Source organism: Lontra canadensis, unplaced genomic scaffold (genome assembly GCF_010015895.1).
Source record: "Lontra canadensis isolate GAN:19392208 unplaced genomic scaffold, GSC_riverotter_1.0 scaffold15, whole genome shotgun sequence".
Classification (NCBI taxonomy): Eukaryota; Metazoa; Chordata; class Mammalia; order Carnivora; family Mustelidae; genus Lontra; species Lontra canadensis.
This window is the reverse complement of record NW_022631009.1, coordinates 13,125,782-13,152,075: the sequence shown is the minus strand read 5'-3', so window position 1 is coordinate 13,152,075 and position 26,294 is coordinate 13,125,782. Positions and strand designations below refer to the sequence as shown.

Sequence of the window (26,294 nt, the reverse complement as noted above, 5' to 3'; positions counted from 1 at the left end):
TTGTGACGGTAGTTTCAAAGTGATGAGAAATAATGAATCTAAGTCATATGCTGGTCGTTGAACCAAGCAAAACTCTGCAAGGAATAATTCACATCACGGTTTATGTGAATGTTAACTTCCAAAGCTGTACGGCACAACCGTAGGAGTTTGTAGAGTTTCTGGTGCATGTTTGCAAGTGAGTATCTGGATTCTAGCATTTAAAGGTGTGAACTCCGGAAGTGCTAAATTCCCCCAAATACAAGAAAGGTGTTAGAAATTGTCAGGAGACTTCTAGGGGCTGAACTGTGTTCCCCAAAGAATTCATATGTTGAAGTCTTAACTTCTAGTACTTCAGAATGTAGAGGTGATCATGTGCACTGAGTGTTATACTCAACTGATGAATCACTGAACATTATATCAAAAAGCAATGATGTACTATACCTTGGCTAACTGAATTTAAATAAAAATAAAAAAATAAAGAAATAAAGAAGTGACCAAGTTGAAAAAAAAAGCCCTTAGGGCAGACCCTAATCCAATGTGATTTGGTCTCCTTATAAGAAGAAGAGATTTTTGACACACAAGGAGCCATCAGGGTTGTGTACCCATGGAGGAGAGACCATGTGAAGACAGTCATTGCAAGCCCAAGAGAGAAGCCTCCAAAGAAACTAAGACTGCCCATATCTTGATTCCAGCCTCCAGAGCAGTGAGAAAATTAATTTCTGTTGCTTAAACCATCTTTGGTGTTTTGTTATGGCAGTCATAGCAAACTAAAACAGTGGCCAAAGAAGGCTAAATGTTCACTGAGACCATTCCCAAGAGAAAAAAAAAAAGGAAATAAAAATTATTTTCAAGTCAAAATAGTGATTAGCTTTGGGATATTGGAACTATTTATATCTTGATTTGGGTAGTGAATGCAGAGATGTGTATGCATGTGTTTGTAAATGCATAAAATTTCATTGGGCTATACGCTTTAGGTTTGTGTACTTTACCATATGTATCATTTACCTCAAATAAAATTTAACTTAAAAAAATGACCACAAAAATGCTTGGCACCAGTTTTTCTGGTAAGGTCTTTCCTAGTTTTTTTTTTTTTTTTTAAAGATTTTATTTATTTGACGAGAGAGATCACAGGTAGGCAGAGAGGCGAGCAGAGAGAGAGAGAGAGGAGGAAGCAGTCTCCCTGCCGAGAAGAGAGCCTGATGTGGGACTCGATCCCAGGACCCTGAGATCATGACCTGAGCTGAAGGCAGAGGCTTAACCCACTGAGCCGCCCAGGTGCCCCTCTTTCCTAGTTTTTAAAACCAGATATTTCTCAGACTATACCAACTGAGAAATTTGTAAGTAAATTTGTCACAGATTTTGTGACAGAATTTGTAAGTAAAGCTATTGAATTAATATTATGAAATTAGCATAACTCTGAGACTGAGACCAAATAAAAAACTGGACCAATTTCCTTAGAAATGAAGATTTTTAAAAGAGTAAATTCATAGCAATACATTTCATCAGCACCTTAAAAAGTAAACCTTTCCCTGGGACAATGCAGAATTTATTCCAGGACTGCAGATAGTTCACTTTCAAGAAATTTATTAATGTATTCTACCACATGTCAGTAAATGTCAAATGGCATTCCACACAGCTTCCTGGTTTTAGAAATGAACAAACTAGCAAAACTAAAAGTAGCTGTTCAAAAAATAGATATAGTAAATTAAGAGACTGAAATGATACCCACATCATTACTACTGGTTAACATTGCATCAATCAGGGATTCCGGAAAAATCAGAGAACAAACAAAAATTGAGTTAGCAGAAGTCAATGCTATTGTTTGTAGATAATACAATTACATGCTTAGAAAACTAGCGAAAATCAACTTTACAAAGTTCTAAAATTAGGTTTTCAGCAAAGCAGCAGAGAAGGAAATAAATATGCTAAAGTAGCTTTCTTTTCAATCAGCTAAAAAATAATTGACAAGCATGATTCCATTTGCGCTAGGAACAAGAAACTTAAAATAATTCTAATAGGAATTATGTAGGGTTCTCATGACAATTTGTAACACTTTCCTTATGTAAAATCAGATTTTTTAAATGTAGAAACATACCATGATCCTGAATGGACAGACTAATTTTGAAAAGGTATCATTTCTTCCCAAGTTAACTTAAACTGGAAAGAATATTGGCGTGTGGTAGTTTCATAATGTGTCAACTTTCCTTTCTATTTCTCACAGGAGTGGAAAAGAGAGATTTTTAGGGGGAGACTTGGAGTAGAAGTGAAGCAGCAGCCATTTTGTAGGGTAAACAGGTTGTCACTGACCCTGTTTTATCTCTCGGTGTGATGGAGTGCCTGGGAAGGCAGCGTTCCGCCTTACCCTGTAATCCTCCTTCAGCTGCTCTGACTCCTTCTGGGAAAGATATGTGTTTGGCCCTGGGACTGCAGGCAGACATCTACACCACAACACGAGGGGCAGAGGCAATTTGAACAGGCACTGGTAATACTCAGTGCCCAAGGGGCTCAACTCATGATTGTGGCTGCACCTAGTCCTTGCTCTTCCCATGGTATCCCCATCTTGTCTTCCCACCTGCTTGCCTTCTGGACCTCAAGCTTCAGGATCAGTTGCAAAGAGAGCAGTTGCAAAGAGAACACAGCTAGCATTTGAATAAATAATAAATAATACATAAAGATGTTCACTTCAGTGTGAACATCTTTGTTCATACTGCTAACAAACCACTGCATACAAAATTATTAGGAAGTAATAGGAAATTGGTCAAATATATCATGGTACATTCATAAGATGGAGTCATAAATCTTCATTAAAAACTCTGTACTTGAGGGGCACCTGGGTGGCTCAGTGGGTTAAAGCCTCTGCCTTCAGCTCAGGTCATGATCCCAGGATCCTGGGATCAAGCCCCGCATCAGGCTCTCCGCTCAGCAGAGAGCCTGCTCGCCCCCCCTTGCCTGCCTCTCTGCCTATTTGTGATCTCTGTCTTAAAATAAATAAATAAAATCTTAAAAACAAAACAAAAAACTATGTACTTGAGGGGTGCCTGGGTGGCTCGGTGGGTTAAAGCCTCTGCCTTCGGCTCAGCTCATGATCCCAGAGTCCTGGGATTGAGCCCAGAATCAGGCTCTCTGCTCAGCGGGGAGCCTGCTTCCCCCTCTATCTCTGCCTGCTGTTCAGCCTACTTGTGGTCTCTCTCTCTCTGTCAAATAAATAAATTTAAAAAATCTTAAAAAAAAAACCTATGTACTTGAAATATTAAAAATATAATATCCATATACAATGCAATGTGAGAAGAATGATCTATAAAACATTGTAAAGTAGAAGTTTTGTTATAAATTATAAATTAAGTTAGATGTTAAAATAAAGGGCCAGAAGAAAAATACATCAAAATATAAGGGGTGATTATGTAGAAATTTATGGTGATTATGTAGAAAATTGTAGAATTTTTTAATTTTTGTCTTTTACTTTTTTTATATTTTTCTCTTTATACTTATATTTTTCTCTTTTATACCTTGCTGCATTTAAATCTTCTATAATCATAAAAATAGATGTTACTGATACATCAAATTATTGTCTCTGGTGGGATTAGAAGCAGCTGCCTGGTTTTATGGAATCCCATTTTTTTATCTACTAAGTTTATAATCTGACTTTTTATAAAAATCATCCTTTTCACATCAACTCAGAGGTCAAGTGAGCACAATTAAAGGTCTCACATACCAGTTGTTGCAAAAAAATGAGCTACCTTTCCTTTCCCTGAAGGTGTGAGGTCTCTGAGTTAGAAGCTGGGTACAAACAGTTAAAACTGTGATTGGTAAAAGTCTTGCCATTATTTTTCAGAACATGATTTTCCATGGCGCGACAGTTCTAATTGTTAGAAAGCACTCATCTCATTGAGTCCAACAAATGGTTCTAATTCTATCCTCTTGGGCCACACAGAGTATATCTAATCCTTCCTTCATATGCAAGCCCTTCAAATATTTGAAAAGTTTTCATTCCCCCTGGGTCTTCTCAAGGCTAAATATCTCCAGATTCTTCAACTATTTTTCATAGGTCATGATTTTGTCTCTTCAACTCAGATGTCATCCTTCAGACACATTTCCTTTTTTCAGACAATTAACAAATGGGAAAACCTTACTGACTAGCCACGAAAAAAGACAAAATGTCAAAGGTAAGATTTATTTTCAGATTATTTATTTTATTACTGTTTATTAGAAAATAATTTATTTTCCCTCTTAAAAGTTGAGTTTCCAGACACTGTTCATTTTAACTCAAGTACTCAGAAAATTCCAAGTTAAGGACATACTTTACTAAATTATTTAATTACTTCTAGAAGCAGGGGGCAGTATAGACTAGTGTTTAGGGGTACAGGCTTTGGAATCAGGCCATCTGGGTTCAAATCCTTCTCTACTATTGATAGCTGTATGACCTGAGCATAACTGTTTGAGTCCTTCTCCGTAAAATAGATAGTAATAATAGTAAACATCTCATAAGTTACTTAGAATTACATAGGATATTGTATGAAAGCACTTAAATCACAGTGCCTGGCACACAGTAAAGTCTTTAAGTAAAACAGTTTATATATGTTCTCAAAGAAATTTTAAAACCTTCAAAACAAGTCTATATGAAGACAGACTATAGGAAGCATCTATAACGAAGAGAAAATACAATCAGAAAGCAAAAGCACAATAGTTATTAACAGTAGTTTTTGCAATATTTCACTTGCCAATCCTAAATGCATGATTTCAATAAAAATTATACTTTCACAAATTTGAATCAAGGATATAGAACTTTACTGTGAAGGACATATATAAATAGGGCATGAGGACTAGTTAACTAAATAGTTTCCTAGGGGAGAAATGATGAGGGCTTGATTCATGAAGACAACAATAATGAAGACTATCATTTTGTTGAGAGCTAACCCTGTGCTAAGCACTCACTCAAAGAGAAGAAAGGCAGGCAGAGGGAGGAAGGGGAGCAGAAGAAAGGAGGATGCCGAGAGGAGGCAAGAAAGGGTAAGGAAAGGAAGGGCCAAGAGAAGAGTGAGTGGTAGCTAACATGAATTCAGTGGGTTAATAGTTTCACAGGAATTATTTCACTTAATCCCATAAACCTACAAAATAGGTACGAGAAACAATCTTTAGAGAAGTTAAGTAACTTGCCTGAGACCATATAAATTTATTAACTGGCAAAGGAGTCAAACCTAGTTCTTAGCCACTAAGTTATTATTAAGGGGGTAAGTGTCTAGGTTAGGGCAGCAAAGGGCAGGGAAGAAATTACGAAGGTCTGTTGTCTAAATGACAGAATCAGTAGTGATAAGAAGTATGGATTTGAGTGGAGATGGTAGGTGAATAAAAGGAGTAGACAGTAAATCTTTGGTTTTTGCATTCTGAGGCAATATTCAAGATACTCTAAGCAAAGAAAATTGGAATATTTCAATTATACTAAATCAATTTCACATAGTAAAGGAATCAAACACTAAAGGTCAATAACAACATTTAAAAGACTAGCTAACATTCCTTTTACTTAAATCTGATTTCTGGGAAAGTAAAATGAAACATGAAAGATTAAAAAAACACTTTCCTTTTTTTCCCCATCAAGTTGGTTTTTTAAGTTTGGTAACTTTAGAAAGGTCCATGTTTGCCTCAATTTGATAAAATAAAGTTTAGCAATGGGGAATGGCTTTAACCACTATCTTCTTAAATCCTTGCACCAAAGGAGACCTTTCAGGACCCAGCAGCATGTTTCAGTCATGCCATGTTCACTGTCAGAGAGATGTGGAGAATCTGGCTGGTGATATTCCTATGCCAGTGCTTTTTTCTTCTAGACACACACCTGATTAAAGGCTACAGGATCAAAGAGCAAACCACTTACAGCAAAGTGCTACAGACCCAAAAGCTCATCTGTGAATGGAATCACTTAAAACTATTTTAAAGGGTCATCACAAAGAGGGTGCTTATTTTTAGAAATGAGTTTTCTTTTGATACAAAGAAAAATGTTGGCCATTTCCCTTATGTTTATAACAACATTCCAATTTAATCTTCAGTTTAAAAATTCTTTAATTATTGCACAACAGTGTTTTGTTGATTGCATAACATTCACATCTCTATTTGATACTAAAATCTAGACTTTTCTACATGTGTGAGCGTGTGCACATGCACATTCTTTTCCTTTATGGTAATGGTATATGTTAAAGCTATGGTTTATAAATTTAATTCTGCTCTCAGGGGAAAGCTATAAACATGAATGATGGAAAAAATATCTGTTATAAAAACATTTTATTTCAACTTATTTCATTATGACTTACCCAAATCTTTTTCTGGTAACAGCATTGGGGCTAGAAAAGAGCATGGTATTGTGTAGGAATCTATTTCAAAAGTTTATTTCTCTGAATTCCACGTCTCTATTCTCTACCACTTAAAGTCATCGACGCATATATCGACATAAGTTCTTCAAGCAAAAGTAACCAATAGGTGTTAGAATTATTCTTACGGTGATGATTAGAATCTGGTACAGAAAAAGGACTTCCAATCTAAATTTCCTTTGTTGGTTATCATGCCTATCACTGAAAAAGCTGGAAGAACATATGCCAAAACACACAACCACATGTTTTTTTGTCCAGTCATACATAAAAATCCAACATAATTATTCCTGAATTAAAATCAAAAGTAAGTTTATAAGATCTATGTCCTTTCAAATACTGAGATTTCATCTCGCATTCAGTTGATAACAATCATTGTATTTACTTCCCTTTTGTTTATAGTGAAACTAAAAGTTGAAATATAAAAAGAAGTCCTACCCAACTGAATAAATTATGTGAAAGAAAACACTGCAAACCACTGTATACCTTTATGAGCTTTTGGCATTTCTATTCTGAGCAAATCTATTGTTCTAATGTAGTATAACTTTTTAATTTTCCTTGTCTTATACTGTTTTATAAAATTGGAGTGACCTTTTAAAAACAGACAAGCAAACAAATAAAAAACAAAAGAAGTTTGTCTGCTCCTAGAAGACAGAACCAAAAAAACACTGGGCAAATTTAAACACACACACACACATTAGCTTTGCTTCTCTACAATTTAGTCATTACAGTAGAATATAAGTTTCAAACACACAAAACCTCGAGTCTCCTGATGCATCTTGTGTTACCATCTCTTATTCCACTGGCATTCTTATGTTGGTGCAGAGTGTTCTTAGGATAATTTAACTTAAAAAAAAAAAAAAAAGCTACAGTTCTTCCTTGTCTATTCAAATATCCAGAGATGCCAAAGAGAGTTCTTCCCCCCGCCTTTTTTTCCTTTGAATGCTCTAGAAGAGAGCAACCTATTTCAATAATTTTTTCTAAATTTGTTGAGTGATGATTCACCTAAATGTTCACTCTGTTTTCTGATAAGAGAATGCAGCATCTTATAAATGTGATAATTTTGTCACCATGGGATTATACTTTCTGTTTTGTTTTTGCTTTAGAGTCAATTATTCTTTCAAGAGCTCCTTCCGTCACTCATGTCAGATAAGAAAAGTTTACCAGATGATCAAATGGTAAACCTGAAGAATAATGTTCAACTTACAACGTCCTTTTGAAACTCACTTGAAATAATGTGCATGATTGGTAAGTAAAAGTGAAAATATGAAGCAAAAAAGAGGCATTTTTATTGATTGTTGGTGAAATTTCATTTGAGTCCTACAAATCTTCAAAGAACAGGCCCCAAGTCCCATGGCAAGGGAGTTCTTACTAGATAACCAAGAATGTTTTCTAATCACATCATCTATTAAAACACAAGACATAATGGTTGTGTAGAGTTCTGGACGATTTCTGAATCAATGAGACCACATTCTACCCAATATTTTCTAGGACTAGTTATACTAACCTGTCAGTAGAAATTTAATTTTTTTAAATAAAATTGCTATAAAAAGTTCTAATACTTGTTTGTCACAGCTTAAATTTTGTCCCTATCACGTAGTGTTTACTCTGATAGCAGCACATATGGCAGCAATGTACTGACCTTTGACTATACCAAGATAAAACCTCTGATCTACCATTATGGGATTCATGCTTTATGCTTTGTTTGTTTTGTTTTTAAAAGCTGTGATGATTTTAAGCTGATATATCTGCACTCTTTTCAGGTCTCCCTCACATCCAATGGCATGCACTTAGGAAACAGCTGGCAAAGGTTCAAGGTGCAATCTGTGGCTAAGAATGGAGAAACACGAACTGGCTTATGGACAAATGGACCAACAGCTCTGGCCTGATTAGCTAACTGAACAAAGATACAAAGCTAATCGTGTGCTTCCTCTCTATACAAATCATTTGTCTTTAAAATCAAGTGAAAAGTTGCATACTCCGTAAGGAAACCAACCAGTAGTACTTCCCAAGCATTACTTGTGTACCAAGATGAATGAATGGGTTGGTGAAGGAGTAAATATCTACAGTATCTATTATCATGCCCACTGTTTGGGGAGTACAAAGATGAACATATTTCATGGCTACTGTGCTTAAAGAGCAATAGAGAAGGCAAGAAAAAATGGCCACAAATAAATGTAATTCAATAGTATTCTATTCTCCTAGGAGAGCTGCCAGGTTTCAAGACCTGATTAAATAGGACTGTCTTTCTGTGATCCAATTTTTTCTCCATGCTGCTCTGAATAAGCTTGCCTCTGATCCTCCAACATATGGGTTCTAGCACTGATCAACATGGAATCTTAGATATATACCTTTAAGCAACCAGACACACCTGGAGTTGTGCCTAAGTGCCCATGCTGTTTCCCAGTTCAAAAGAGCAACTTCTCCTTACCCCTCAATTGTCCTCACAACACTTAAAAACAAATGAATCAATCTGGCATTGTTCTCCCAATCCTATCAGACTAAATGGAAGCCAGCACAAAAACCAGAGTTTCAGAACCAAAATAGGAGATGCAGATTAATGTTATTTCTTGCAGATTCTAAGAGTCAAACAGTTTATTAAATACAGGAGATGGAAAATTAACAAAGCATAACAGTGTTTGTGCTACCTCTCCAGAAAGTTAACACTTTTCCAGATGATGGCTTGATCTCTAAGGGAACTTAAAAGACACGGGAGTAAATTACGCATGGAAAACACAAAACAACAGTTTAAAGCAGGCTATTTTGTAAGAATCTAATTAAAGCCTCATTGAAAATTTTAAACATTTCACCCTAGCAGGTAGTTTGACCTTGGCCTTGATTACTTCTCTTATTGATGGTCTTTACAGTTCACTATTTTACTTCTGACCTTTTTACTGTGGAGGTGAATCTGATTTGGGTTTTCAATTGCTCCTGTTAGTGGTGGTACTAGAACCAGAAGTATTTAGCTTCCAAGGGACCTCTTCGGGATACTTGAGGGTATTTGAGGATACCTGTATCCTTTGTCCACACATCTACCAGCTGGAAAAGAAAACAGGGGTCATATGTGAGGATCAACAGTAGGCTGGAAAACCTGAGTTCACAATATTGCGAATTTGAAAGTCAACAGTTTTGTATGTTGTCCAGCTATTTTCCTGACCACTGGGAAGTAGAGAGGAAGGAAAACATCTGAGGTCATTGGTGTATCTGTCTCTCTTTTCATTTCCATCAGTACTAAGAAAGGGCCAAGATCAAGAGAAAGATGTTTTGAAACATTTCATAAATTGTAGCTAATAATGATTTTTGCAAGTCTTCAATTGACCTTAACTATTAAAAAGTATCTTTCATAAGTGTAAGTGTTTTCACATAGAATAGCTCTTACCATATAGTATTGTTTGTGTATCTGTCTCAGACATAAACTGAATATACGTGAAAACAGGTGGGAACAGGGGGTCAGGAATAGTTATAGGGAGAGTAATTTAGAAAATATTATATTCATTAAGGGATGGATAACCTGGCTAAGAATGGTGCATAGAAGTAGATGGATTCAAAACACAGAATGTATAATAAATTCACAGAATATAAGTTGGCATTGGAAAATAGTAAAAAAAAAATAATAAGAAGAAGAAACTACCAAAGATGAAATCATTGAAATAAATTCCATGGAGGCTTAAGAGCAAATTAGATACAGTTTATGAGATCATTAACAAACTGGAAGAAAGAACTGAAGAAATTATGCAAAAATGTAATGCAGCACAGGTGGCAGAGATATAAAGTATGAAAGGGAGGTTTTGGGGGGCAATTCAAAAATAAACAAAAACAAACAAGAACCAGGGAGAATTATCCAAAGAGGTAACTTTCCAGAACTAATGTAAGACAAAAGCTGTTTTCAGAATCAGAAGACAAATGAATCCTAACCAGTGTAAATAAATTTCACATTTAGACACATCATAGTGAAACTTCAGAACGCTAATAAAAAGATCGCAAAAGCAACCTAAAAGGAACCTGAGGAACGTTGCATTACAAAAGGATTGAATAAGAAAAAAGGCATTATTGTACAATGTCTAACTTAAGACGTTACAATAAAAACAGAATGGACACAAATAACTGGGGAGGAAGATCACTGCAGTAAAAATTTTCCTTATATTGTTAGAGAGGGCCAGAGATATTAATTTTAGGACATTAAGTTAAAAAACACATGTTAAAATTTCTAGGATGATCATTAAATAGAAAGAGAACATTTAGTTGCCTAGCTAGAAGAGAGTAAAATCAAACCATAAAAAAGTCAAGAAATAGGGGGTGGGGTTAAGAAAAAAAAAAGCCAAAGTGGAATAAACAGAAAGCTTGCAATGAGATGGTAGAAATAAACTCATATAGGTTAGAAATCATAATAAAAGCAAATTGATTTAACTCACCAATTCATAACACAATTGTCAGACCGGTTCCAAAAACTCTAGATAAAGGAGAACATGGAAACACATGTGTTTGCCAATATTTGGCTGAATTAAATATGGCATATTCAGACAACAGAATACCACAAGGCAGTGAAAAAGAATCAACTATAGCTGAATACACCAATGCCAATATACCAACGTGGATGAATCTGTGTTGGGAAAAAGCAATAGATTACTAAGCATAATTTCAATTAAGCACATGTCAAAAACATGTTAAGCATGTATGTGTGTCCACAAAACCATACAGAAGAGCAAAGGAATTATTAACATAAAGGTCATGGTAGTGGTTGCTTCTCAATACTATCAACAAAGGGCCCACAAGCTTGTCAAAGTTTCTAGGATCATTCTATTTCTTGAGTAGCAAGGAGGAGTATTGGGTAAATGAGCATTGGTTTTTCTTTTATGTATTTCATATTTTAAAAAGCATAAACATATATGCTTGGGAATGCATAGAAACTTAAAAAAAATACACAATAAACTATTTACTTAATGTAAGCCTCATGAGCTCTTGCTCTTCAATGTGTTCCCAGTGCCTGTAAATGTTACTGACACATACAACGGTCTATTTGAATGGAAACAAGAGAACACAAAAAAGAAAATGAATCACTATGTCATTTGTGCTCAACATCTTACTGCGACAGTTTACCTGTTATCTAAAGTTATGATTATTTCCAGAACGAGGTAATTTGTTTCCATGCAAATTTCAAGAATACATTTTAACAACAAACAAGTATAGATAATGTGTAAAAATAGCCATTATGTATTTTTTTCTCATTGATACATTAGTAATCTATAGTGGTATCATCTTTCAAGATCAAAGGGCAGCAATATGTGAAAAGCAAAAAGTGGTAGAAAAGTGAACATTAATTATTCATATAATGGATAACCCTGACAGAGTAAACCATAAATAGAAAAAAATCAGAGATGTTTATCGAAGTTTTGTCAGTTCCAAATAGATTTTTTTTGGTGGAATCACTAGTATCCAATGATTATACTGGTGGGAAAAAAATAGAACATTTTTTACTCTCATTTGAAGATAATGGTGCCAAGAGACTTGAATAGTTTTATGGATCAAGATCCTCCTTTACAACCCACTTATCATACACCACTTAAACCTTTGTCAACTTAAGGCAATAATGATGTAAGAAGGGGCAGTGTGCTGTAACTGAAAAAGCCTATATTCAATTCATTGCTTTAACATTTAGTAGGTGGGACATAGAGTAACCATCTGTTTCTTCATCAATAATATACAAATGTTAACACCCAAATTTCAAGTGTTTCCAGGCAAAATTGAGGCACTCAAATATTAGCTTTCGTTCTTAAAATTTTCCAGATATATAAATGTGAAAATGCCTGACACATAGTAAATGCTTAATATTAGCTTCCTATCTTTCCTCCTTGGGTTTTTTCCTACTGGTCCACTAAAGCATATCAAACAACTGTTAGACTTGCTTTTAATCGCCATGTAATCACCTAGAAATCCTTGCCATTAACGTGGTTTGGTTGAGATATAATCTTAAGATAAAGTCATTAATGATGCCTCTAAGAACTTTTTGTCTTTAGATCTCTGGTGAAGAGGGAAACAGGCAGCTTAACATATTTCCTATTTCTGTATAGCTCGAATAACATGTAATTTTATCTAGTTTTGTGTAACTATTTCTTATATATCTATACTTCTGATTCATGTTGTTAGATATTGTACTCAAGGTAAGATGGGCCTGTTTTGATCTAATTACAGATACGCCCCTTTTTGGTACTTCCTTTATGAGCCTTGACCATTTTGTATTATAGATGATCCTTTGAAGTTGGCATTTTCACAACACTGGCTGGGTAGGAATAAAAAAAATCAGCATTTGGCTTACCCTAACCAGCAACCCTCCCCCTTACTTCAGCACCTTTGGGCTAGTTTAGTAGAACCAATACCATAAACCAGGGATCTGAAACCACAGCACATGGACCAAATCCGGTCCATATTCTCTAAACTTAATTGCGGGGTGAAGGTGACCTAATCAGATGCCAAACAAAAACCCAGTATGCATGCATCTCCTACCCTTGTACCACTTTTTGAGTGCAGAAATAGAAATGTCTTTGTTTGACTAGGTTTTAGTTCAACAACCAAAGTGAAAATCAAACCACTTCTCTGAAAAGGAGACCCCGAGCTTTATATATTTAAAGATCTTGAGTATCCAATAAAACGTGTTCAAGTGTGTGCATGTGTGCGCGCGTGTGCACGCATTTGCAAGATTCAAGAAGTCATTTATAAAGTTTAGCTTATACTCCTTTTAAGTCCTTGTAGCTGCCCACTTTAAGAAGTTAAGAAACAGCAGCTTTATTTGTGCTAGCCCCAAACTGGAAACAACCATAATCTCCTTAGAGGTTCATGGTTAAACAATGTGATACCTCAATACCATGGAGAAAGACTTAGCAATAAATGGGAAAAAACTACTGATATATATTAACACTTGGATAGATCTCAAGGTCATTATGAGTAGAAAAAGTTAAACTCAAAAAATCATACGTTGTATAATTCCATTTCTAAAATATTTTACTGATGACAAATTATAGAGATGGAGGACAGATTAGTGGTTGCTAGGGGTTAAAGCTAGTAGAGGTAGGTATGATCACAGAGGGAGAAGTTCATAATGATGACGGTTATCTTTTTTTTTTTTTCCCTAAACAAAATGTCTCACATATTTACTATTGAACCAACCTACTGGTGCAGAAGTAGTAACAGAGAAATCATTTCCCCCATAAAAATGTCTATTGTTCAGGTAGCAGTGATGTTCACAGAGTGACAGGATATGAGCATGTGACCTTCACTTAACATAAATGTGTGCCACCTCATGTGTGATCCCTTATAGACCCAGCCTGCTTCTTTTCCAATGCCTCCTCTTGGAGTTGTACCTGATTTTATCACCAGTTTTCATCTGAATCCCATGGGGAATGTAATAATTCTGCTTTTGTTCCTTGGCCGGGAATCACTTGATCCTGAGGTATCGTGGGAAGACATGGTAAGGAACAGCCGAGCCCACACACCATGATGGTGGAGAAAAGAAGAGAGTTCCTTATCTTGACTGTACTGAAATCTACAGTATTCTACACAAGTGATAAAATCTACACAAGTGATAAAAGCTATTTACACACATTGTCCCTATGTCTAGATTCTGATTGTGATAATGTATTACAGTAACACATATACAACAACAGGTAAAATAGGTTTAGGGTTCATGACACCTCTATTATTTTTGCAACTTCCTGTGAATCTACAATTATTCCAAACTGAAAAGTTAAAAAAACACACACTTGGATATACAAGGAAATTCACAACAAGATAAAATGAAACACAGCCAATTTTATTCAAATTCCCCAAAATTTATGCTCTAATATGTTAATTGTTCATAAATGTAGGTAACGCTTTAATATAATGGTTTTATTATTTCATCTTTATTTTATAGTTTTTTCATCTTATCGTTACACAGTTCTTCAGTAGAAGCCAGAGTCCTGAGTTGCCCAGTTAGGAGCCTAGAACACACAAAGAGAAATGTATAAGGTGAGAAGAAAGTACTTTCTAAAAAGCTGGCTTAGAAAAAAGTGATATTAGCATTTCCTTTTTAGTATTCTAGCCCAAAACCACTCTCTAAGATTTTAACAACCTCCACAATTTCTAAATGTCAATTATGCTACTTAGAACGGAAAAAAAACACACATCAAAATACCATCTAAACCAGCTTTTGACCAATTATAAAGTGTAACAATGACAGTATCACCAGTACTATAATGAAAGTCAATACAAATTGATCCTCAGGCATACAAAAAAGAACATTATATAAAAGCTGTTCTAGACTTGGTTGGAAAAGGCATAAACATAATTTCCCAATTCTTCCTCTCTTTTAAAATTGAAGAACTATTCAAAGGACACGAATCTTTTGCTAAAACTTTAATCACAGGAGGACACTGAGGCTGTTGTCTCCTTAAAAAAAAAACAAAACTTCCTATGCTCTAGTTTACACATAATCATAATGGCTAAAAAGCATTAAACCTGGTCTGGGATTCCAAAATTACAGGGCCAATCAAGTTCCTTCAAGATCTAATATGCACGGGGCGCCTGGGTGGCTCAGTGGATTAAGCCACTGCCTTCGGCTCAGGTCACGATCTCAGGGTCCTGGGATCGAGCCCCACATCGGGCTCTCTGCTAAGCGGGGAGCCTGCTTCCCCCTTTCTCTCTGCCTGCCTCTCTACCTACTTGTGATCTCTCTGTTTAAAAAAAAAAAAAAAAAAAAGAAATCTAATATGCACAGTCAACCAAAGTGGGAATATATTTTTTTTGACATAGTTAAATATGAGTATCAGATAAAATCAAGTTTTTAAAGATCAACACTAATAGCTAATAAGACCCAACATTTTTGTAAAAGTATTTCTTCAGACTTAAAAAGAACACAAATTTCAACCACTTAAAAGAACTCTAGATATATAAGTTATCATATGCTAGTATCAAAATGATGTGCTGTAAACCCTTAGGAGTCAATGAAGTCACACAGGCAGAATGAAAGAAAAGAAAAACAGATATAATAAACTAGGAACACAATTTTCTCAGTTTCCTTAACTAACACACACAAAATACATTTAAGAAAAATTCTTTTCAGTTTAGTAATATATCTTTTAAAAAATGTTCACACCCCCAATTAGAAATACAAAATCAGAAATAAACAATATATTAATATGTTCTCAAATGAAGTCCAGTAGAATACTGATGTCATTGCTAAATTCCAGACAAAACAGAAAATATGTGGTTCTTACCTCTGACCTACTATTCTGATTAAGTTTCTTCTCGATATTCATGGCCAACATCTGGCTTCTAAATGAAAGACTTTTGGTTTTTTCAATCACTTGCTGATAGGGTGAGACTGCATTGTTACCCATAACCACATGACCCTAAAATGAGACAGAGGGAAATTGATCCTGTAATATTACAACTGAGTTTCCCAGGTAGGTCACGAGCATGACATCGCAACACTACATGACTACTGCACACATTTTCATGCACTGTACAGAGATGACAATATTCATCCAGCAACAACGACAACAAAAACGTGGCTGCTGCTGCCTTAACACAAAGCAAAAATTATTAACAGAATAGAACAAAATGTCCTAATGAAAAATACCCAAAAAAGTATAAAAGAGTCAGCACCTTAACAGAAGTAGTCTAATTAATTTAATACTCACTAATTTAGAATCAATCTTGGCATCCAGTCTTGCATTTCTAATCAAATTTACAATCCACCTTTCAGCTTCTTCTGGAGTCATGTTCAGTTTGTCTGCCAACATGCTGATGAAAAAAGTAAAAATACTGTCAATGGAGTCTAAAAACTTAGTTTCATGTACACAGTCTCTGAAGCACACTCTGCATTAGAGACTTTCAGGCATTTATGGATCGCCTTCTTTCGAATACTAGGACTCAATACGGCACTGTTCACGTTTGTGCTATTATGCTGTACTGTGCAAGACCTATCCCAATTCACCAACCAGACTGAAAGATCCTTGAGGAGAGGGGACCATATTCCACATTTACAGAAATCTTTTGGCTTCTAGAACAACACCTTACACTTAGCAGGTGCTCCACTAATAATGACTTAAGGGAGAAAAAGGTTTTATGATGCATAATGATTACACAAATTAAATCTACTACAAGGAACATCAGTGGTAAGTATAATACAATGAAATAATCAAATCTTAGGGCTAGTGTATGTATTTATGTTGTAAACTCTGAGGGCACTCTGGGAATTGCACATTATATAACCTAAGTGGCCACTGAATTTCAGAGGAAAGAGAAAGACACACATATACACAGAATGAAAAAGAGGGAGAGTGGGAAAGGAGCAAGGGAGATGATCTGGTTGAAAAAGAGGCCGTTACAGGCCTTTTTTAATTTATCAGGACTAACAAAGGCACCCCTCGGTGGTAGTAAGTAAATCACCCAGCTGACAGAAGAGTAGGCATGTATATTATTTAAGAGTATACAGTATATATGTATGCATATATGGGTGTTTCAACATTAACTGTTCTCTTTTCACCTCTCTTCATTGAAGACATTATACACTTATCAGGCCCTCTAATGTTACCATTCATTTGATGAAGACAACTAGAATATCAATAACAAAATCTTTCCTCAGAATATTATAAACTAAAATTCCTCATCTGATAGCCTTTCTGATTTTAAAATGTAGTCAAGACATTGGCAATCACATAATTATGTAATTCCAGAGCTTCCAACCCAAATAACCTAGTTAATAAAAAAATACCCTTATGAGAATATTATCTGTGCTATTCCTATTTTATACATTTACTGAAAAAGAGTTAATAGAATTTCACGCAAAATGTAAAAATTAAGTTAGGTTATCAATAAAATAATTACAAACTAAATCTACAAAGATATAGTCATTTAAAATTTATCCTTAAAATATGCTTTTGAGTTAAAAACATCTTGATGATGAATATGAGCCAACTCAACCATAAAACTCCCTAGATTTATGTGTTCAAAATTTTGTTCTCTGTGTTTTTGCGATCAATTTTGTTCTAAGTACACATTCTTAGCAAAAATAAAGAACAATTAATCCGTGACCATTATTTCAATTTCATGGATTTCATTTTATTCTCTTTATCACTGTTCTCCACTAGCCCTCCTTTTATTTAAGCTACTAAAAATAGAGAATTGTGTAAATTTACTTGAACAAAAAGGCATTTTTTTTTTACTGGTAAAAATTCCCACAGCTGGTGTTTCCTGTTAGTGCCTGACTTATTTTAAAAATGTGTAAATTTCATTGTCTCTGCACTGCTATAGTTAGCAATTATCTGATACTCTAACCTAAAGCTCAACTCTAAAGGTAAGGAACAGATTTTCCAAAATATACTCATTATTTTATCACGTCCTATAGCAATTCATCTTTTGTGTGTCTCCTACATCCCTCCAAAACATAACTCTTTAAAGTGAGGTCAAAAGCTCATTTTACTCTGAAAAACACAAAAGAAACTGTACTAAATATATTAGAACTCCAATGTTTAAGATCACTATATTTTGTTTTAAAGAGCAGTAAAAGTATTCCCAGTAAGCTACAAATTATGTGGAGTTGTTATTATAAACATGTTTTTTAATTATAATATAAAACCTGTTTATAAGGGTTGTTAAGAAAGTAATATTTTAATGAAACATTCAGTTTTGAAGCCTAGGTTATCTGTTGGATTCCTCTTCTTGCTGCCATATACAACTGAGAAGACTTAGAATTTTCTTTAAGCCACTGCCTCTTATCTAATCATTCTACTCTTACAAGGAGGACTCCTCACCACCAGCCATACCTCTCTGTTCATTAAACATGCCAACTTTTTAATCACTTTGGGGCCTCTGCATATACTTTGTCATCTGCTCAAAAGGCTCATCCACCTTCTTCGTTTAGCTAGCTGTTACATGAGTCTCTGCTAAATCAGTACCCTCATAAGCCTTCCAAGACACCTCTGCAAACTGTAACATATCTATTTGATACTTTCACAGCCCCTCTATTTTCTTTGGAGCAATCATAAAAGTTGTAGTTTTTTCTGTTGAATATGTGTTTTCGTGATACACTGTATATATAACTGAAGAGCTTGAACCATAGCTTCTTTGTTCACTGCTATCTATCCAGCAATCAGCACCAATGCCAGGTTTATAGGAGGCAAGTAATAAATACTTACTGTATGGTTCCTAAATTGGTCACTCCCCTAGTCCAGGCTCCATTACTATTTCCCAGTTTTTTAACTAATCTACCTCTTTAGTCTCTCCTAAATCTATTTTACATAATTGTCAACTAACCAGTTTATGCCCAAATTCCTTTCAAAACTTTAACAAAGCCCTTCTATCAAAACAATATAATCCAAACTTCTAAATTTCTCATTCATGGTTCTCTACAATTTAGCTACAACCTCACTTTCCAACCTCTCATTATTCTCCCCCATGAGTACCACATGCCAGCCAAACCAAATCAATTGTCTTTCTTCCTTGCCATTCATTCAACAAAATATGAACTGTTAGATACTAATGACAAAAGACAGTCTATTCCCCACTTTTATAAAGTTTAAGCTGGGGGATGGGGAGTAGAGGACAGTCACTTCATCCCCGAAATATATAAACTATGCTAAGTATAAAGATAAAAAAGTAGAAGAAGCTATGTGCGATGCAAAAGAGTTTACTAATTCTAGACTGGAGGCTTGGGGAGGTATTATTTAAGGAAATATTTAAGGTCAGATTTTTAACATAAAAGAGGGAAAAGTCTATTGTGCATAGTAACTCCACATAGAATTCTTCATCCTTCCTTTCTTTACATCCATACTTTGTCTCATATTCCAACATGGCTGGGGCAATATGGCAATATGCATCAAGGACCATAAATATCTATATGCAAGCTCTGACCCATAATCCTACTTTAGGGATTTACAGCTTTGCATTGTACTTGTTGATCCTTTATGTATTAAATCAGATCAAAGCAAAACCTGAAATAAGGTCCAAGAAATATTAGTAAATTATTGATGGCATCTCAGGTTATCTAGGCTACCAATCATTCTGAGAGTGAATTAAAGAATGTGGCAACAGTCCAGTTTCTTTTAAATAACATGAAAATACACCGAATAAAAGAAATTAAACGACAGAAATCCTCAAAATTGACATTTCTTACAGCCTACTGATTTTATGCAAAAATAGTAAAGATTTAAAAATAAAAATCCTATTAAAGCTTAAAGAGCAAAAGTTGGCTTATGCTACCCTGTATAATGCTTATATTTAAAATAATTCAGTTTATCAATAAACTAAAAGACAGAATATATCAAAATAAAGAATTTTGAGAAAAAGATCTATTTGATCAAGATCTTAAGCACAAAAACAATTTCCTGTATTCAGATTGTATAGAAAATCTCAACCTTGTCTACAGGCAGCTTAAAACAGACATTCAAATATTTTGTGTAAATATCCCTTATACATCTCTTTAAGCTGATGAGCACTCCTTTCTCAAGTGATACAACAAGATATTGAATATGTTAAATAAGAAATACGTATGGAGCCACAGAAGACCCTAAATAACCAGAGCAAACTTGAGCAAGAAGAACAAAGGTGGAAGTATCACACATCCTGATTTTAAATTACAATACAAAGCTATACTAATCAAAACTGATTAGGGCGCCTGGGTGGCTTAGTGGGTTAAGCCGCTGCCTTTGGCTCAGGTCATGATCTCAGGGTCCTGGGATTGAGTCCTGCATCGGGCTCTCTGCTCAGTGGGGAGCCTGCTTCCTCCTCTCTCTCTGCCTGCCTCTCCATCTACTTGTGATCTCTCTCTGTCAAATAAATAAATAAAATCTTTAAAAAAAAAACAAAAACAAAAACTGATTAGTATAGTATGGTACTAATAAAAATAGACAAATGGAACAGAATAAAAAGCCCAGAAATATATGCTGAATTAATATACAACAAAGGAGCAAAGAATACAATGGGTAACTGTATATTCTTTGATTATATATTCTTCAATAAATGGTGTTGGGGAAACTGGACAGCCACATGCAAAAGACTGAAATTGGGACTACCATCCTACACCATAAACAAAATTAACTCAAAATGGATTAAAGACTGATTAAAGACTTGAACATAAAACTTGAAACCATAAATACCTACAAGAATATCAGGTGGTAAGCGCCCTGACATTAGTCTTGGCAACAATTTTTTTGACCTGACACCGAAAGTAAAGATGACGAAAGCAAAAATAAACAAGGGGAACTATATCAAAATAAAGAGTCTGCATAGCAAAAGAACCTATCTATAAAATGAAAGGGCAAGCTACCACCAAGTGGGAAAACAGATTGCAAATGATAAAGCTAAGAGGTTAATACCCAAAATATATAAGGAACTCTTAGAACTGAATAGCAAAAAAAACCTAAGTAATTTGACTAAAAAATGGGCAGAGAATCTGAATAGACATTTTTCCAAAGAGGACATATGGACAGGTAACAGGTACATGAAAAGATGCTCAGCATCACAAATATCAGGGAAATACAAATCAAAACTAAGTGAGATATCATCTCACACAGATTAGAAAGGCTATTATCAAAAAGACAACAAATTGGGACACCTGGGTGGGTCAGTGGGTTAAGCATCTACCTTTAGCTCAGGTCATGATCCCAGGATCCCGGGATCTAGTCCTGCCTTGGACTCCTTGCTCAGCAGAGAGCCTGCTTCTCCTTCTTCCTGCCACTCCCCCTGCTTGTGCTCACTCTGACAAATAAATAAAATCTTACAAAAAAAATAAGAAAGAAAATATGATACGGGTAGCATTTCAAATTAATGGGGGAAAAGATAATTTTTCAAGTGAATAGATGAATGATAAGAAGCGAAAAGCCTCATTGCTGATAGGGAGAAATTTTCAGTGGTTTTGAAAAAAGATCAAAATAGGTACAACAACATTCCCTAAAGCCAAAACCTAATCCAAAGCAAAGCCCTAACTCTTACCAATTCTATGAAGGCTGAGGGGGTAAGAAAGCAACAGAAGAAAAGTCTGAAACTAGTAGAGGTTGTTAGTTCGCAAAGTTTAAGGAAGGAAGTTATTTCTGTAACATAAAAGTACCCAAGATGAAGCTGCGAATGTAGAAGCTACAATGAGTTATCCAGATTACGCCAAATGACAGTATTTCAAGGTAGAGTAAATAGCCTTACACTGGAAGAAGACGCTACCTAGGACTTTCATAGCTGGAAAGGAGAAGTCAATGCCTGGATTCAAAGCCTCAAAGGACAGGCCAACTCGCTTATTAGGGGCTAATGCAGCTTTAAGCTGAAACCAATGTTCATTTACCATTCCAAAAATCCTAGGACCCTTAAGAATTATGCCAAATCTACTCAGCTTGTGCTCTATAAATGGAACAAGAAAGCCTGTATGAGAGGCAAATCTGTTTACCAAATAGTTTACTGATATTATAAACCCACTGTTGAGATTTGCTCAGGGAAAAAGATTCCTTTCAAAATGTAACTACTCATTGACAATACACCTGGTCACCCAAGAGCTCTGATGGAGATCTACAATGAAATTAATGTTATTTTTGTCCCTGCTAACACATCATTCTGCAGTCCATGGATCAAGGAGTAATTTCTAGTCTTATTACTTAAGAAATACATTTTGTAGGGCTATAGCTGCCATAGATGTAATTCTTTGGATGGATCGGGGCAAAGTAAACTGAAAACCTTCAAGGAAGGATTCTCCACTAAGATGCCATTAAGAACATTTGTGATTCATGGGAAGAGGTCAAAATAGCAATATTAACAGGAGTTTGGAAGAAGTTAATTCCAAGCCTTACAGATGACTTCAAAAGGCTCCAGACTTTAGTGGAGGAAGTAACTGCAGATGTGGTGGAAACAGGAAGAGAATCAGAATAAGAAGTGGAGCCTGAAGATGGGACTGAATTGCTGTGATCTCATGGTAAAACTAACAAATGAGGAGTTACTGCTTATGGATAAGCAAAGAAAGTGGTTTCTTGAGATGGAATCTACTCTTGGTAAAGATTATTGGAAACGACAACAAAGGATTTAGAATATTACATAAACTTAGTTGATAATGCAAAAGCGTGAGAGAATGGACTCCCCATTTTTAAAGTTCTACTGTGTAAAATGCTATCAAACAGTATCACATGCTACAGAGAAATCATATGTGAAAGAAGAGCCAACAGATGTAGAAAACTTCACTACTGTCCTAAGAATCTGTCACAGCAACCCCAATCTTCAGCAATTGCCACCCTGATCAGTCAGTAGCCATTAAAATCAGAGTAAGACCCTCCACCAGCAAAAAGATTATGACTCACTGAAAGCTCAGATAATGGTTACCATCTTTTAGTAACGAAATATTTTTAATTAAGGTTATGTACACTGGTTTTTTTTAGACATAATGCTATACTGCACACTTAAAAGATGACAGTATAAACACAACTTTTATATGCACTAGGAAACCAAAAAATCCATTTGACTAGTTTTATTATGATATTCACTTTACTGCAGTTGCCTGAAACCAAACCCACAACATGTCTGAGGTATGCCACATACTACTTTATAGTTAACACAGAAATAATAAAAGGCTTTTGCAACTATATTATCTCCATCTGGAAATGTACCTTTCTCTATTTCTCCTTAATATTAGGAAGTATAATTATGAATATAAATTGCTATGTAGTAGTAAGAACTTTAAGAAAAACAGGAAGACCTAAAATGTTACTTAATAAAATAAGCACAAAGTAGAATGACTTCATAACTTAAAGAAACACAAGAGTAGTTGGCAAATACATTCATTTGTGAAAAACCGAACTCACTAAAGAAAAATTATATAAATGTATGCTCCAACATGTTTATCACACACATTCAAAATATTACTTCCATACTTTGTTTTTATCTACAATTGAAAACTGGTCCAAGAATTATTCTAGAACAGCTTTTAAATTTCAGACACACACCATATCTGATAAACTATTCAGCTATACTAAATTAAATCCCACCATAGTAATCTTTTTTGACAGATGTTGCATACTTTATGGTAAACAGATTGGTAACTTATCCTACAAATCTATAAGGTTGTATATAAACTGATAAAAGCATTCTTAATATGCATTTTTATAAAGATATGACTATCATATGTGCTTACGGCCATTAGTCAAGAAACCTATCAACTGACAATGTTCCAAATCACAAATAGAAAGAGTTGTTTAATAAACAACCATTGGTTTTATAATATGCACTATTCTCTTCAGAATTTAAAATGTGTCCACTAGTTGGGACAGAAAGGAGGACAGAGATAAACCCTTCCCCCTTTACCCTCGAAAGGACAGAATATCAAATAATTTTAAATTAATTAGAGGCAAAGATAGGTCAGCACAAAATAATGAATAATTTGTCATAATTAGTATACAGCAGAAAAAAGTGTACTTTGCAGCTTAAAAATATTCCATTCAGTGGGTTATCAGGCTTCATTGAAGCTTCAATCTAAATTACTTCTCTGATTTTCCAACACACAAATTATGTCCATGTCATTCTAATTACTCTTTTTTTTTTTTCAAAATACCTATCATAATTTGTAATTTTATATTTAGTATGTTTCTTCCTCTGGACTTTAAGCTCTGAGAGTGTGCTCCCTACCTTCTAACCAGTGCTTGGCCAGAAGAGCCACTCATTCACATTTGTAATATTTCCTTCTTTGAACACCTGTACCTGTTATACTGCTATTACTAATTACATCATAATCATGATACATACTGTATTTATCCTCTCTGGAAGGATGAACATTAGCTTTTTAAAAAGTTTCTATATATTCTTAAAAATGACAAAATTACAGAAATGGTTAATAGATGAGAATGTATCAATGTCAACATGCTGGTTGTGATATTTTACTATAGTCTGCAAGATGTTATACTGGAAATGTGAACTGTGTAAATGGGAAACTGTGTGAAGAACAAAGGGGCTCTCTTTATTATTTCTTAACAATTGCATGTGAATCTATAACCATCTCAAAATAAAAGGTGTAATTAATAAAAGAGGTTTTACATCAGAATTATTTACAGGCACTTTAAAAAAATAGAGATGCCAGCCAAGATTTCCTCCTAGAGAAAATTTCAGATTTTTAGGGATTGGGCTCAGTCTTCATTAATTAATTAATTTTAAGATTTTATTTATTTGAGAAGGGTGCATAGGAGTTGGGGGGGGCACGGTTGCAGCACTCGGGGAGGGAGAGAAAATGTGAAACAGATTCCGCCGTGCAGTGCTCAATCCCACAACCAGGAGATCATGACCTGGGTGGCATAGGTTGGCTATCCAACTCTTGGTTTCAGCCCATGTCATGATCTCAGGGTCATGAGATCGAGTCCTGCGTTAATGAACTCCACACTCAGCACAGAGTCTGCTTCAGACTGTTGCTCTCTCCCTACCCTCTCCCCTCTGCTTGCAAGCTCTCTCTCAAATAAACAAACAAAACAACAAATCTAAACCCTGGACTAAGTTCTACTAGATACACCCTCCCCCCTGCCAATAAACCTTACAGAGATCTCTTTGTTTGTCTAAGATGAGTACTTCTTTTTTCACCTGAAGCTATATATTCCGCTTTGCCCCTATCTTCCTCACTCTTTATACACTAAAAATATTAAATCACTGATTTTTCTTTCCATTACTTAAATAGGCTGTAAATATGTGACCTAAAAATTGGCAATCTGATGCAGGTTCTTAAGTCCCGGATGTGCTTCGCAATAACCACTCTGAGGGTAGAGTATAGGAGCTCTGTTACACGTCATAGCAGAGCTTATTCAGAAAATCTGACCTAAGAAGTCTGAGGTGGCTTCAGGGAAATCTATATTTGTAAAACAAAACTCCATAATTGATTTTGAGGCACAAAGTTAAACAATGACTTATGGTTTCCATCTTTATCCTCTGGCTTTCAGTGAAAAGACTAATGACTAATTAGTCTAAATCTGATATTTCTAAAAATATCAATTGTGCACAATGAAAAAGAAAAGAATTTCTAGTGACGTACAATACAATGAATGTCAGAGACCTATTAGTCCAGGTTCTGTCATTAAATAAGACCTAAGCAGCTTAATGTCTCTGAGCCTTAAGCTTCCCAGCTCTAAATAAGGAGCCACAAAACCACTAGAAAACAAAGAAGTTGTACTGATTTTTTTTTTTTTTAATGGTGTTTCCAGAAGTCTTGGGACTCCGCAGAGTGCTTTGGCCATCAGGAGGAAAGCTCAACAGAGATACAGGCTGAACAGCATGAGGGGCTCTGATCTGACTTACACAGATGTACACACATACACTGCCGCATCTGAGAACAAGTTGTTAACACACACACGCACAATTTAAAAACCATGGTTCTAGAACTTGAAACCTGAGCCACATTTAAGTGCTCAAAAGCCACAAATGACCATTGGCTACTATGCTGAACAATATAGATATAAAAGCATTTCCATCGCTGCAGAAAAAAGTCCTAAGGTTGATTCAGTAACTGTGCACTACTGGATCAGAAACTCTCTAAGATTTCTTCCAACTCTAAAATTCTTTCTTAATATTTGAAGAAAATGCATTAATACATGCATTCAAAATCACCTGAGTTAGAAAACATTCTAAAGGTAGTTAAAAATATTTAAACAACTAAAATAAAAAGGAAACACTATCACTGGAAAAGAAAAAAGATTTCTGGACTTTAGAAAGTTACCACAACTTTAGTCTGAAAATGCTTTAGACTTTGTCCAAAACTCTGAAAAACTATAGGAATCAAAGAACCACAGCAATCAAAGAAAAACGTAAAAACTACACTGATACCACCTTTAAAAAATTCTTAGGTAATGATAAAGTCACATAAAAGCTTCTGGAAGCATTATCCACTCCATTAACCTCCTTTGAGCTGTACTTCTCTCTTGAGTACACAGGACAAATACTTTATTTTACTGTTAAACATGGTAAACTGAATCTCATAAATGTAAA

At 35.1% G+C, this 26,294-nt stretch overlaps 1 protein-coding gene across 1 annotated transcript in view; it reads right to left on the bottom strand.

Moving 5' to 3' along the window:
- Positions 1–14,115: 14,115 nt before the first annotated feature.
- The window catches only part of EIF3E (eukaryotic translation initiation factor 3 subunit E), a 43,622-nt gene continuing 31,443 nt past the window's right edge, over positions 14,116–26,294 (bottom strand). The window contains exons 11-13 of the mRNA XM_032858470.1: positions 16,007–16,109; positions 15,581–15,715; positions 14,116–14,305 (exon numbers count right to left, since the gene is read on the bottom strand). Coding sequence (XP_032714361.1) covers positions 14,267–14,305; positions 15,581–15,715; positions 16,007–16,109 — 277 coding nt within the window. The 3' untranslated portion in view covers positions 14,116–14,266. The remainder of the gene's footprint in view (positions 14,306–15,580; positions 15,716–16,006; positions 16,110–26,294) is intronic.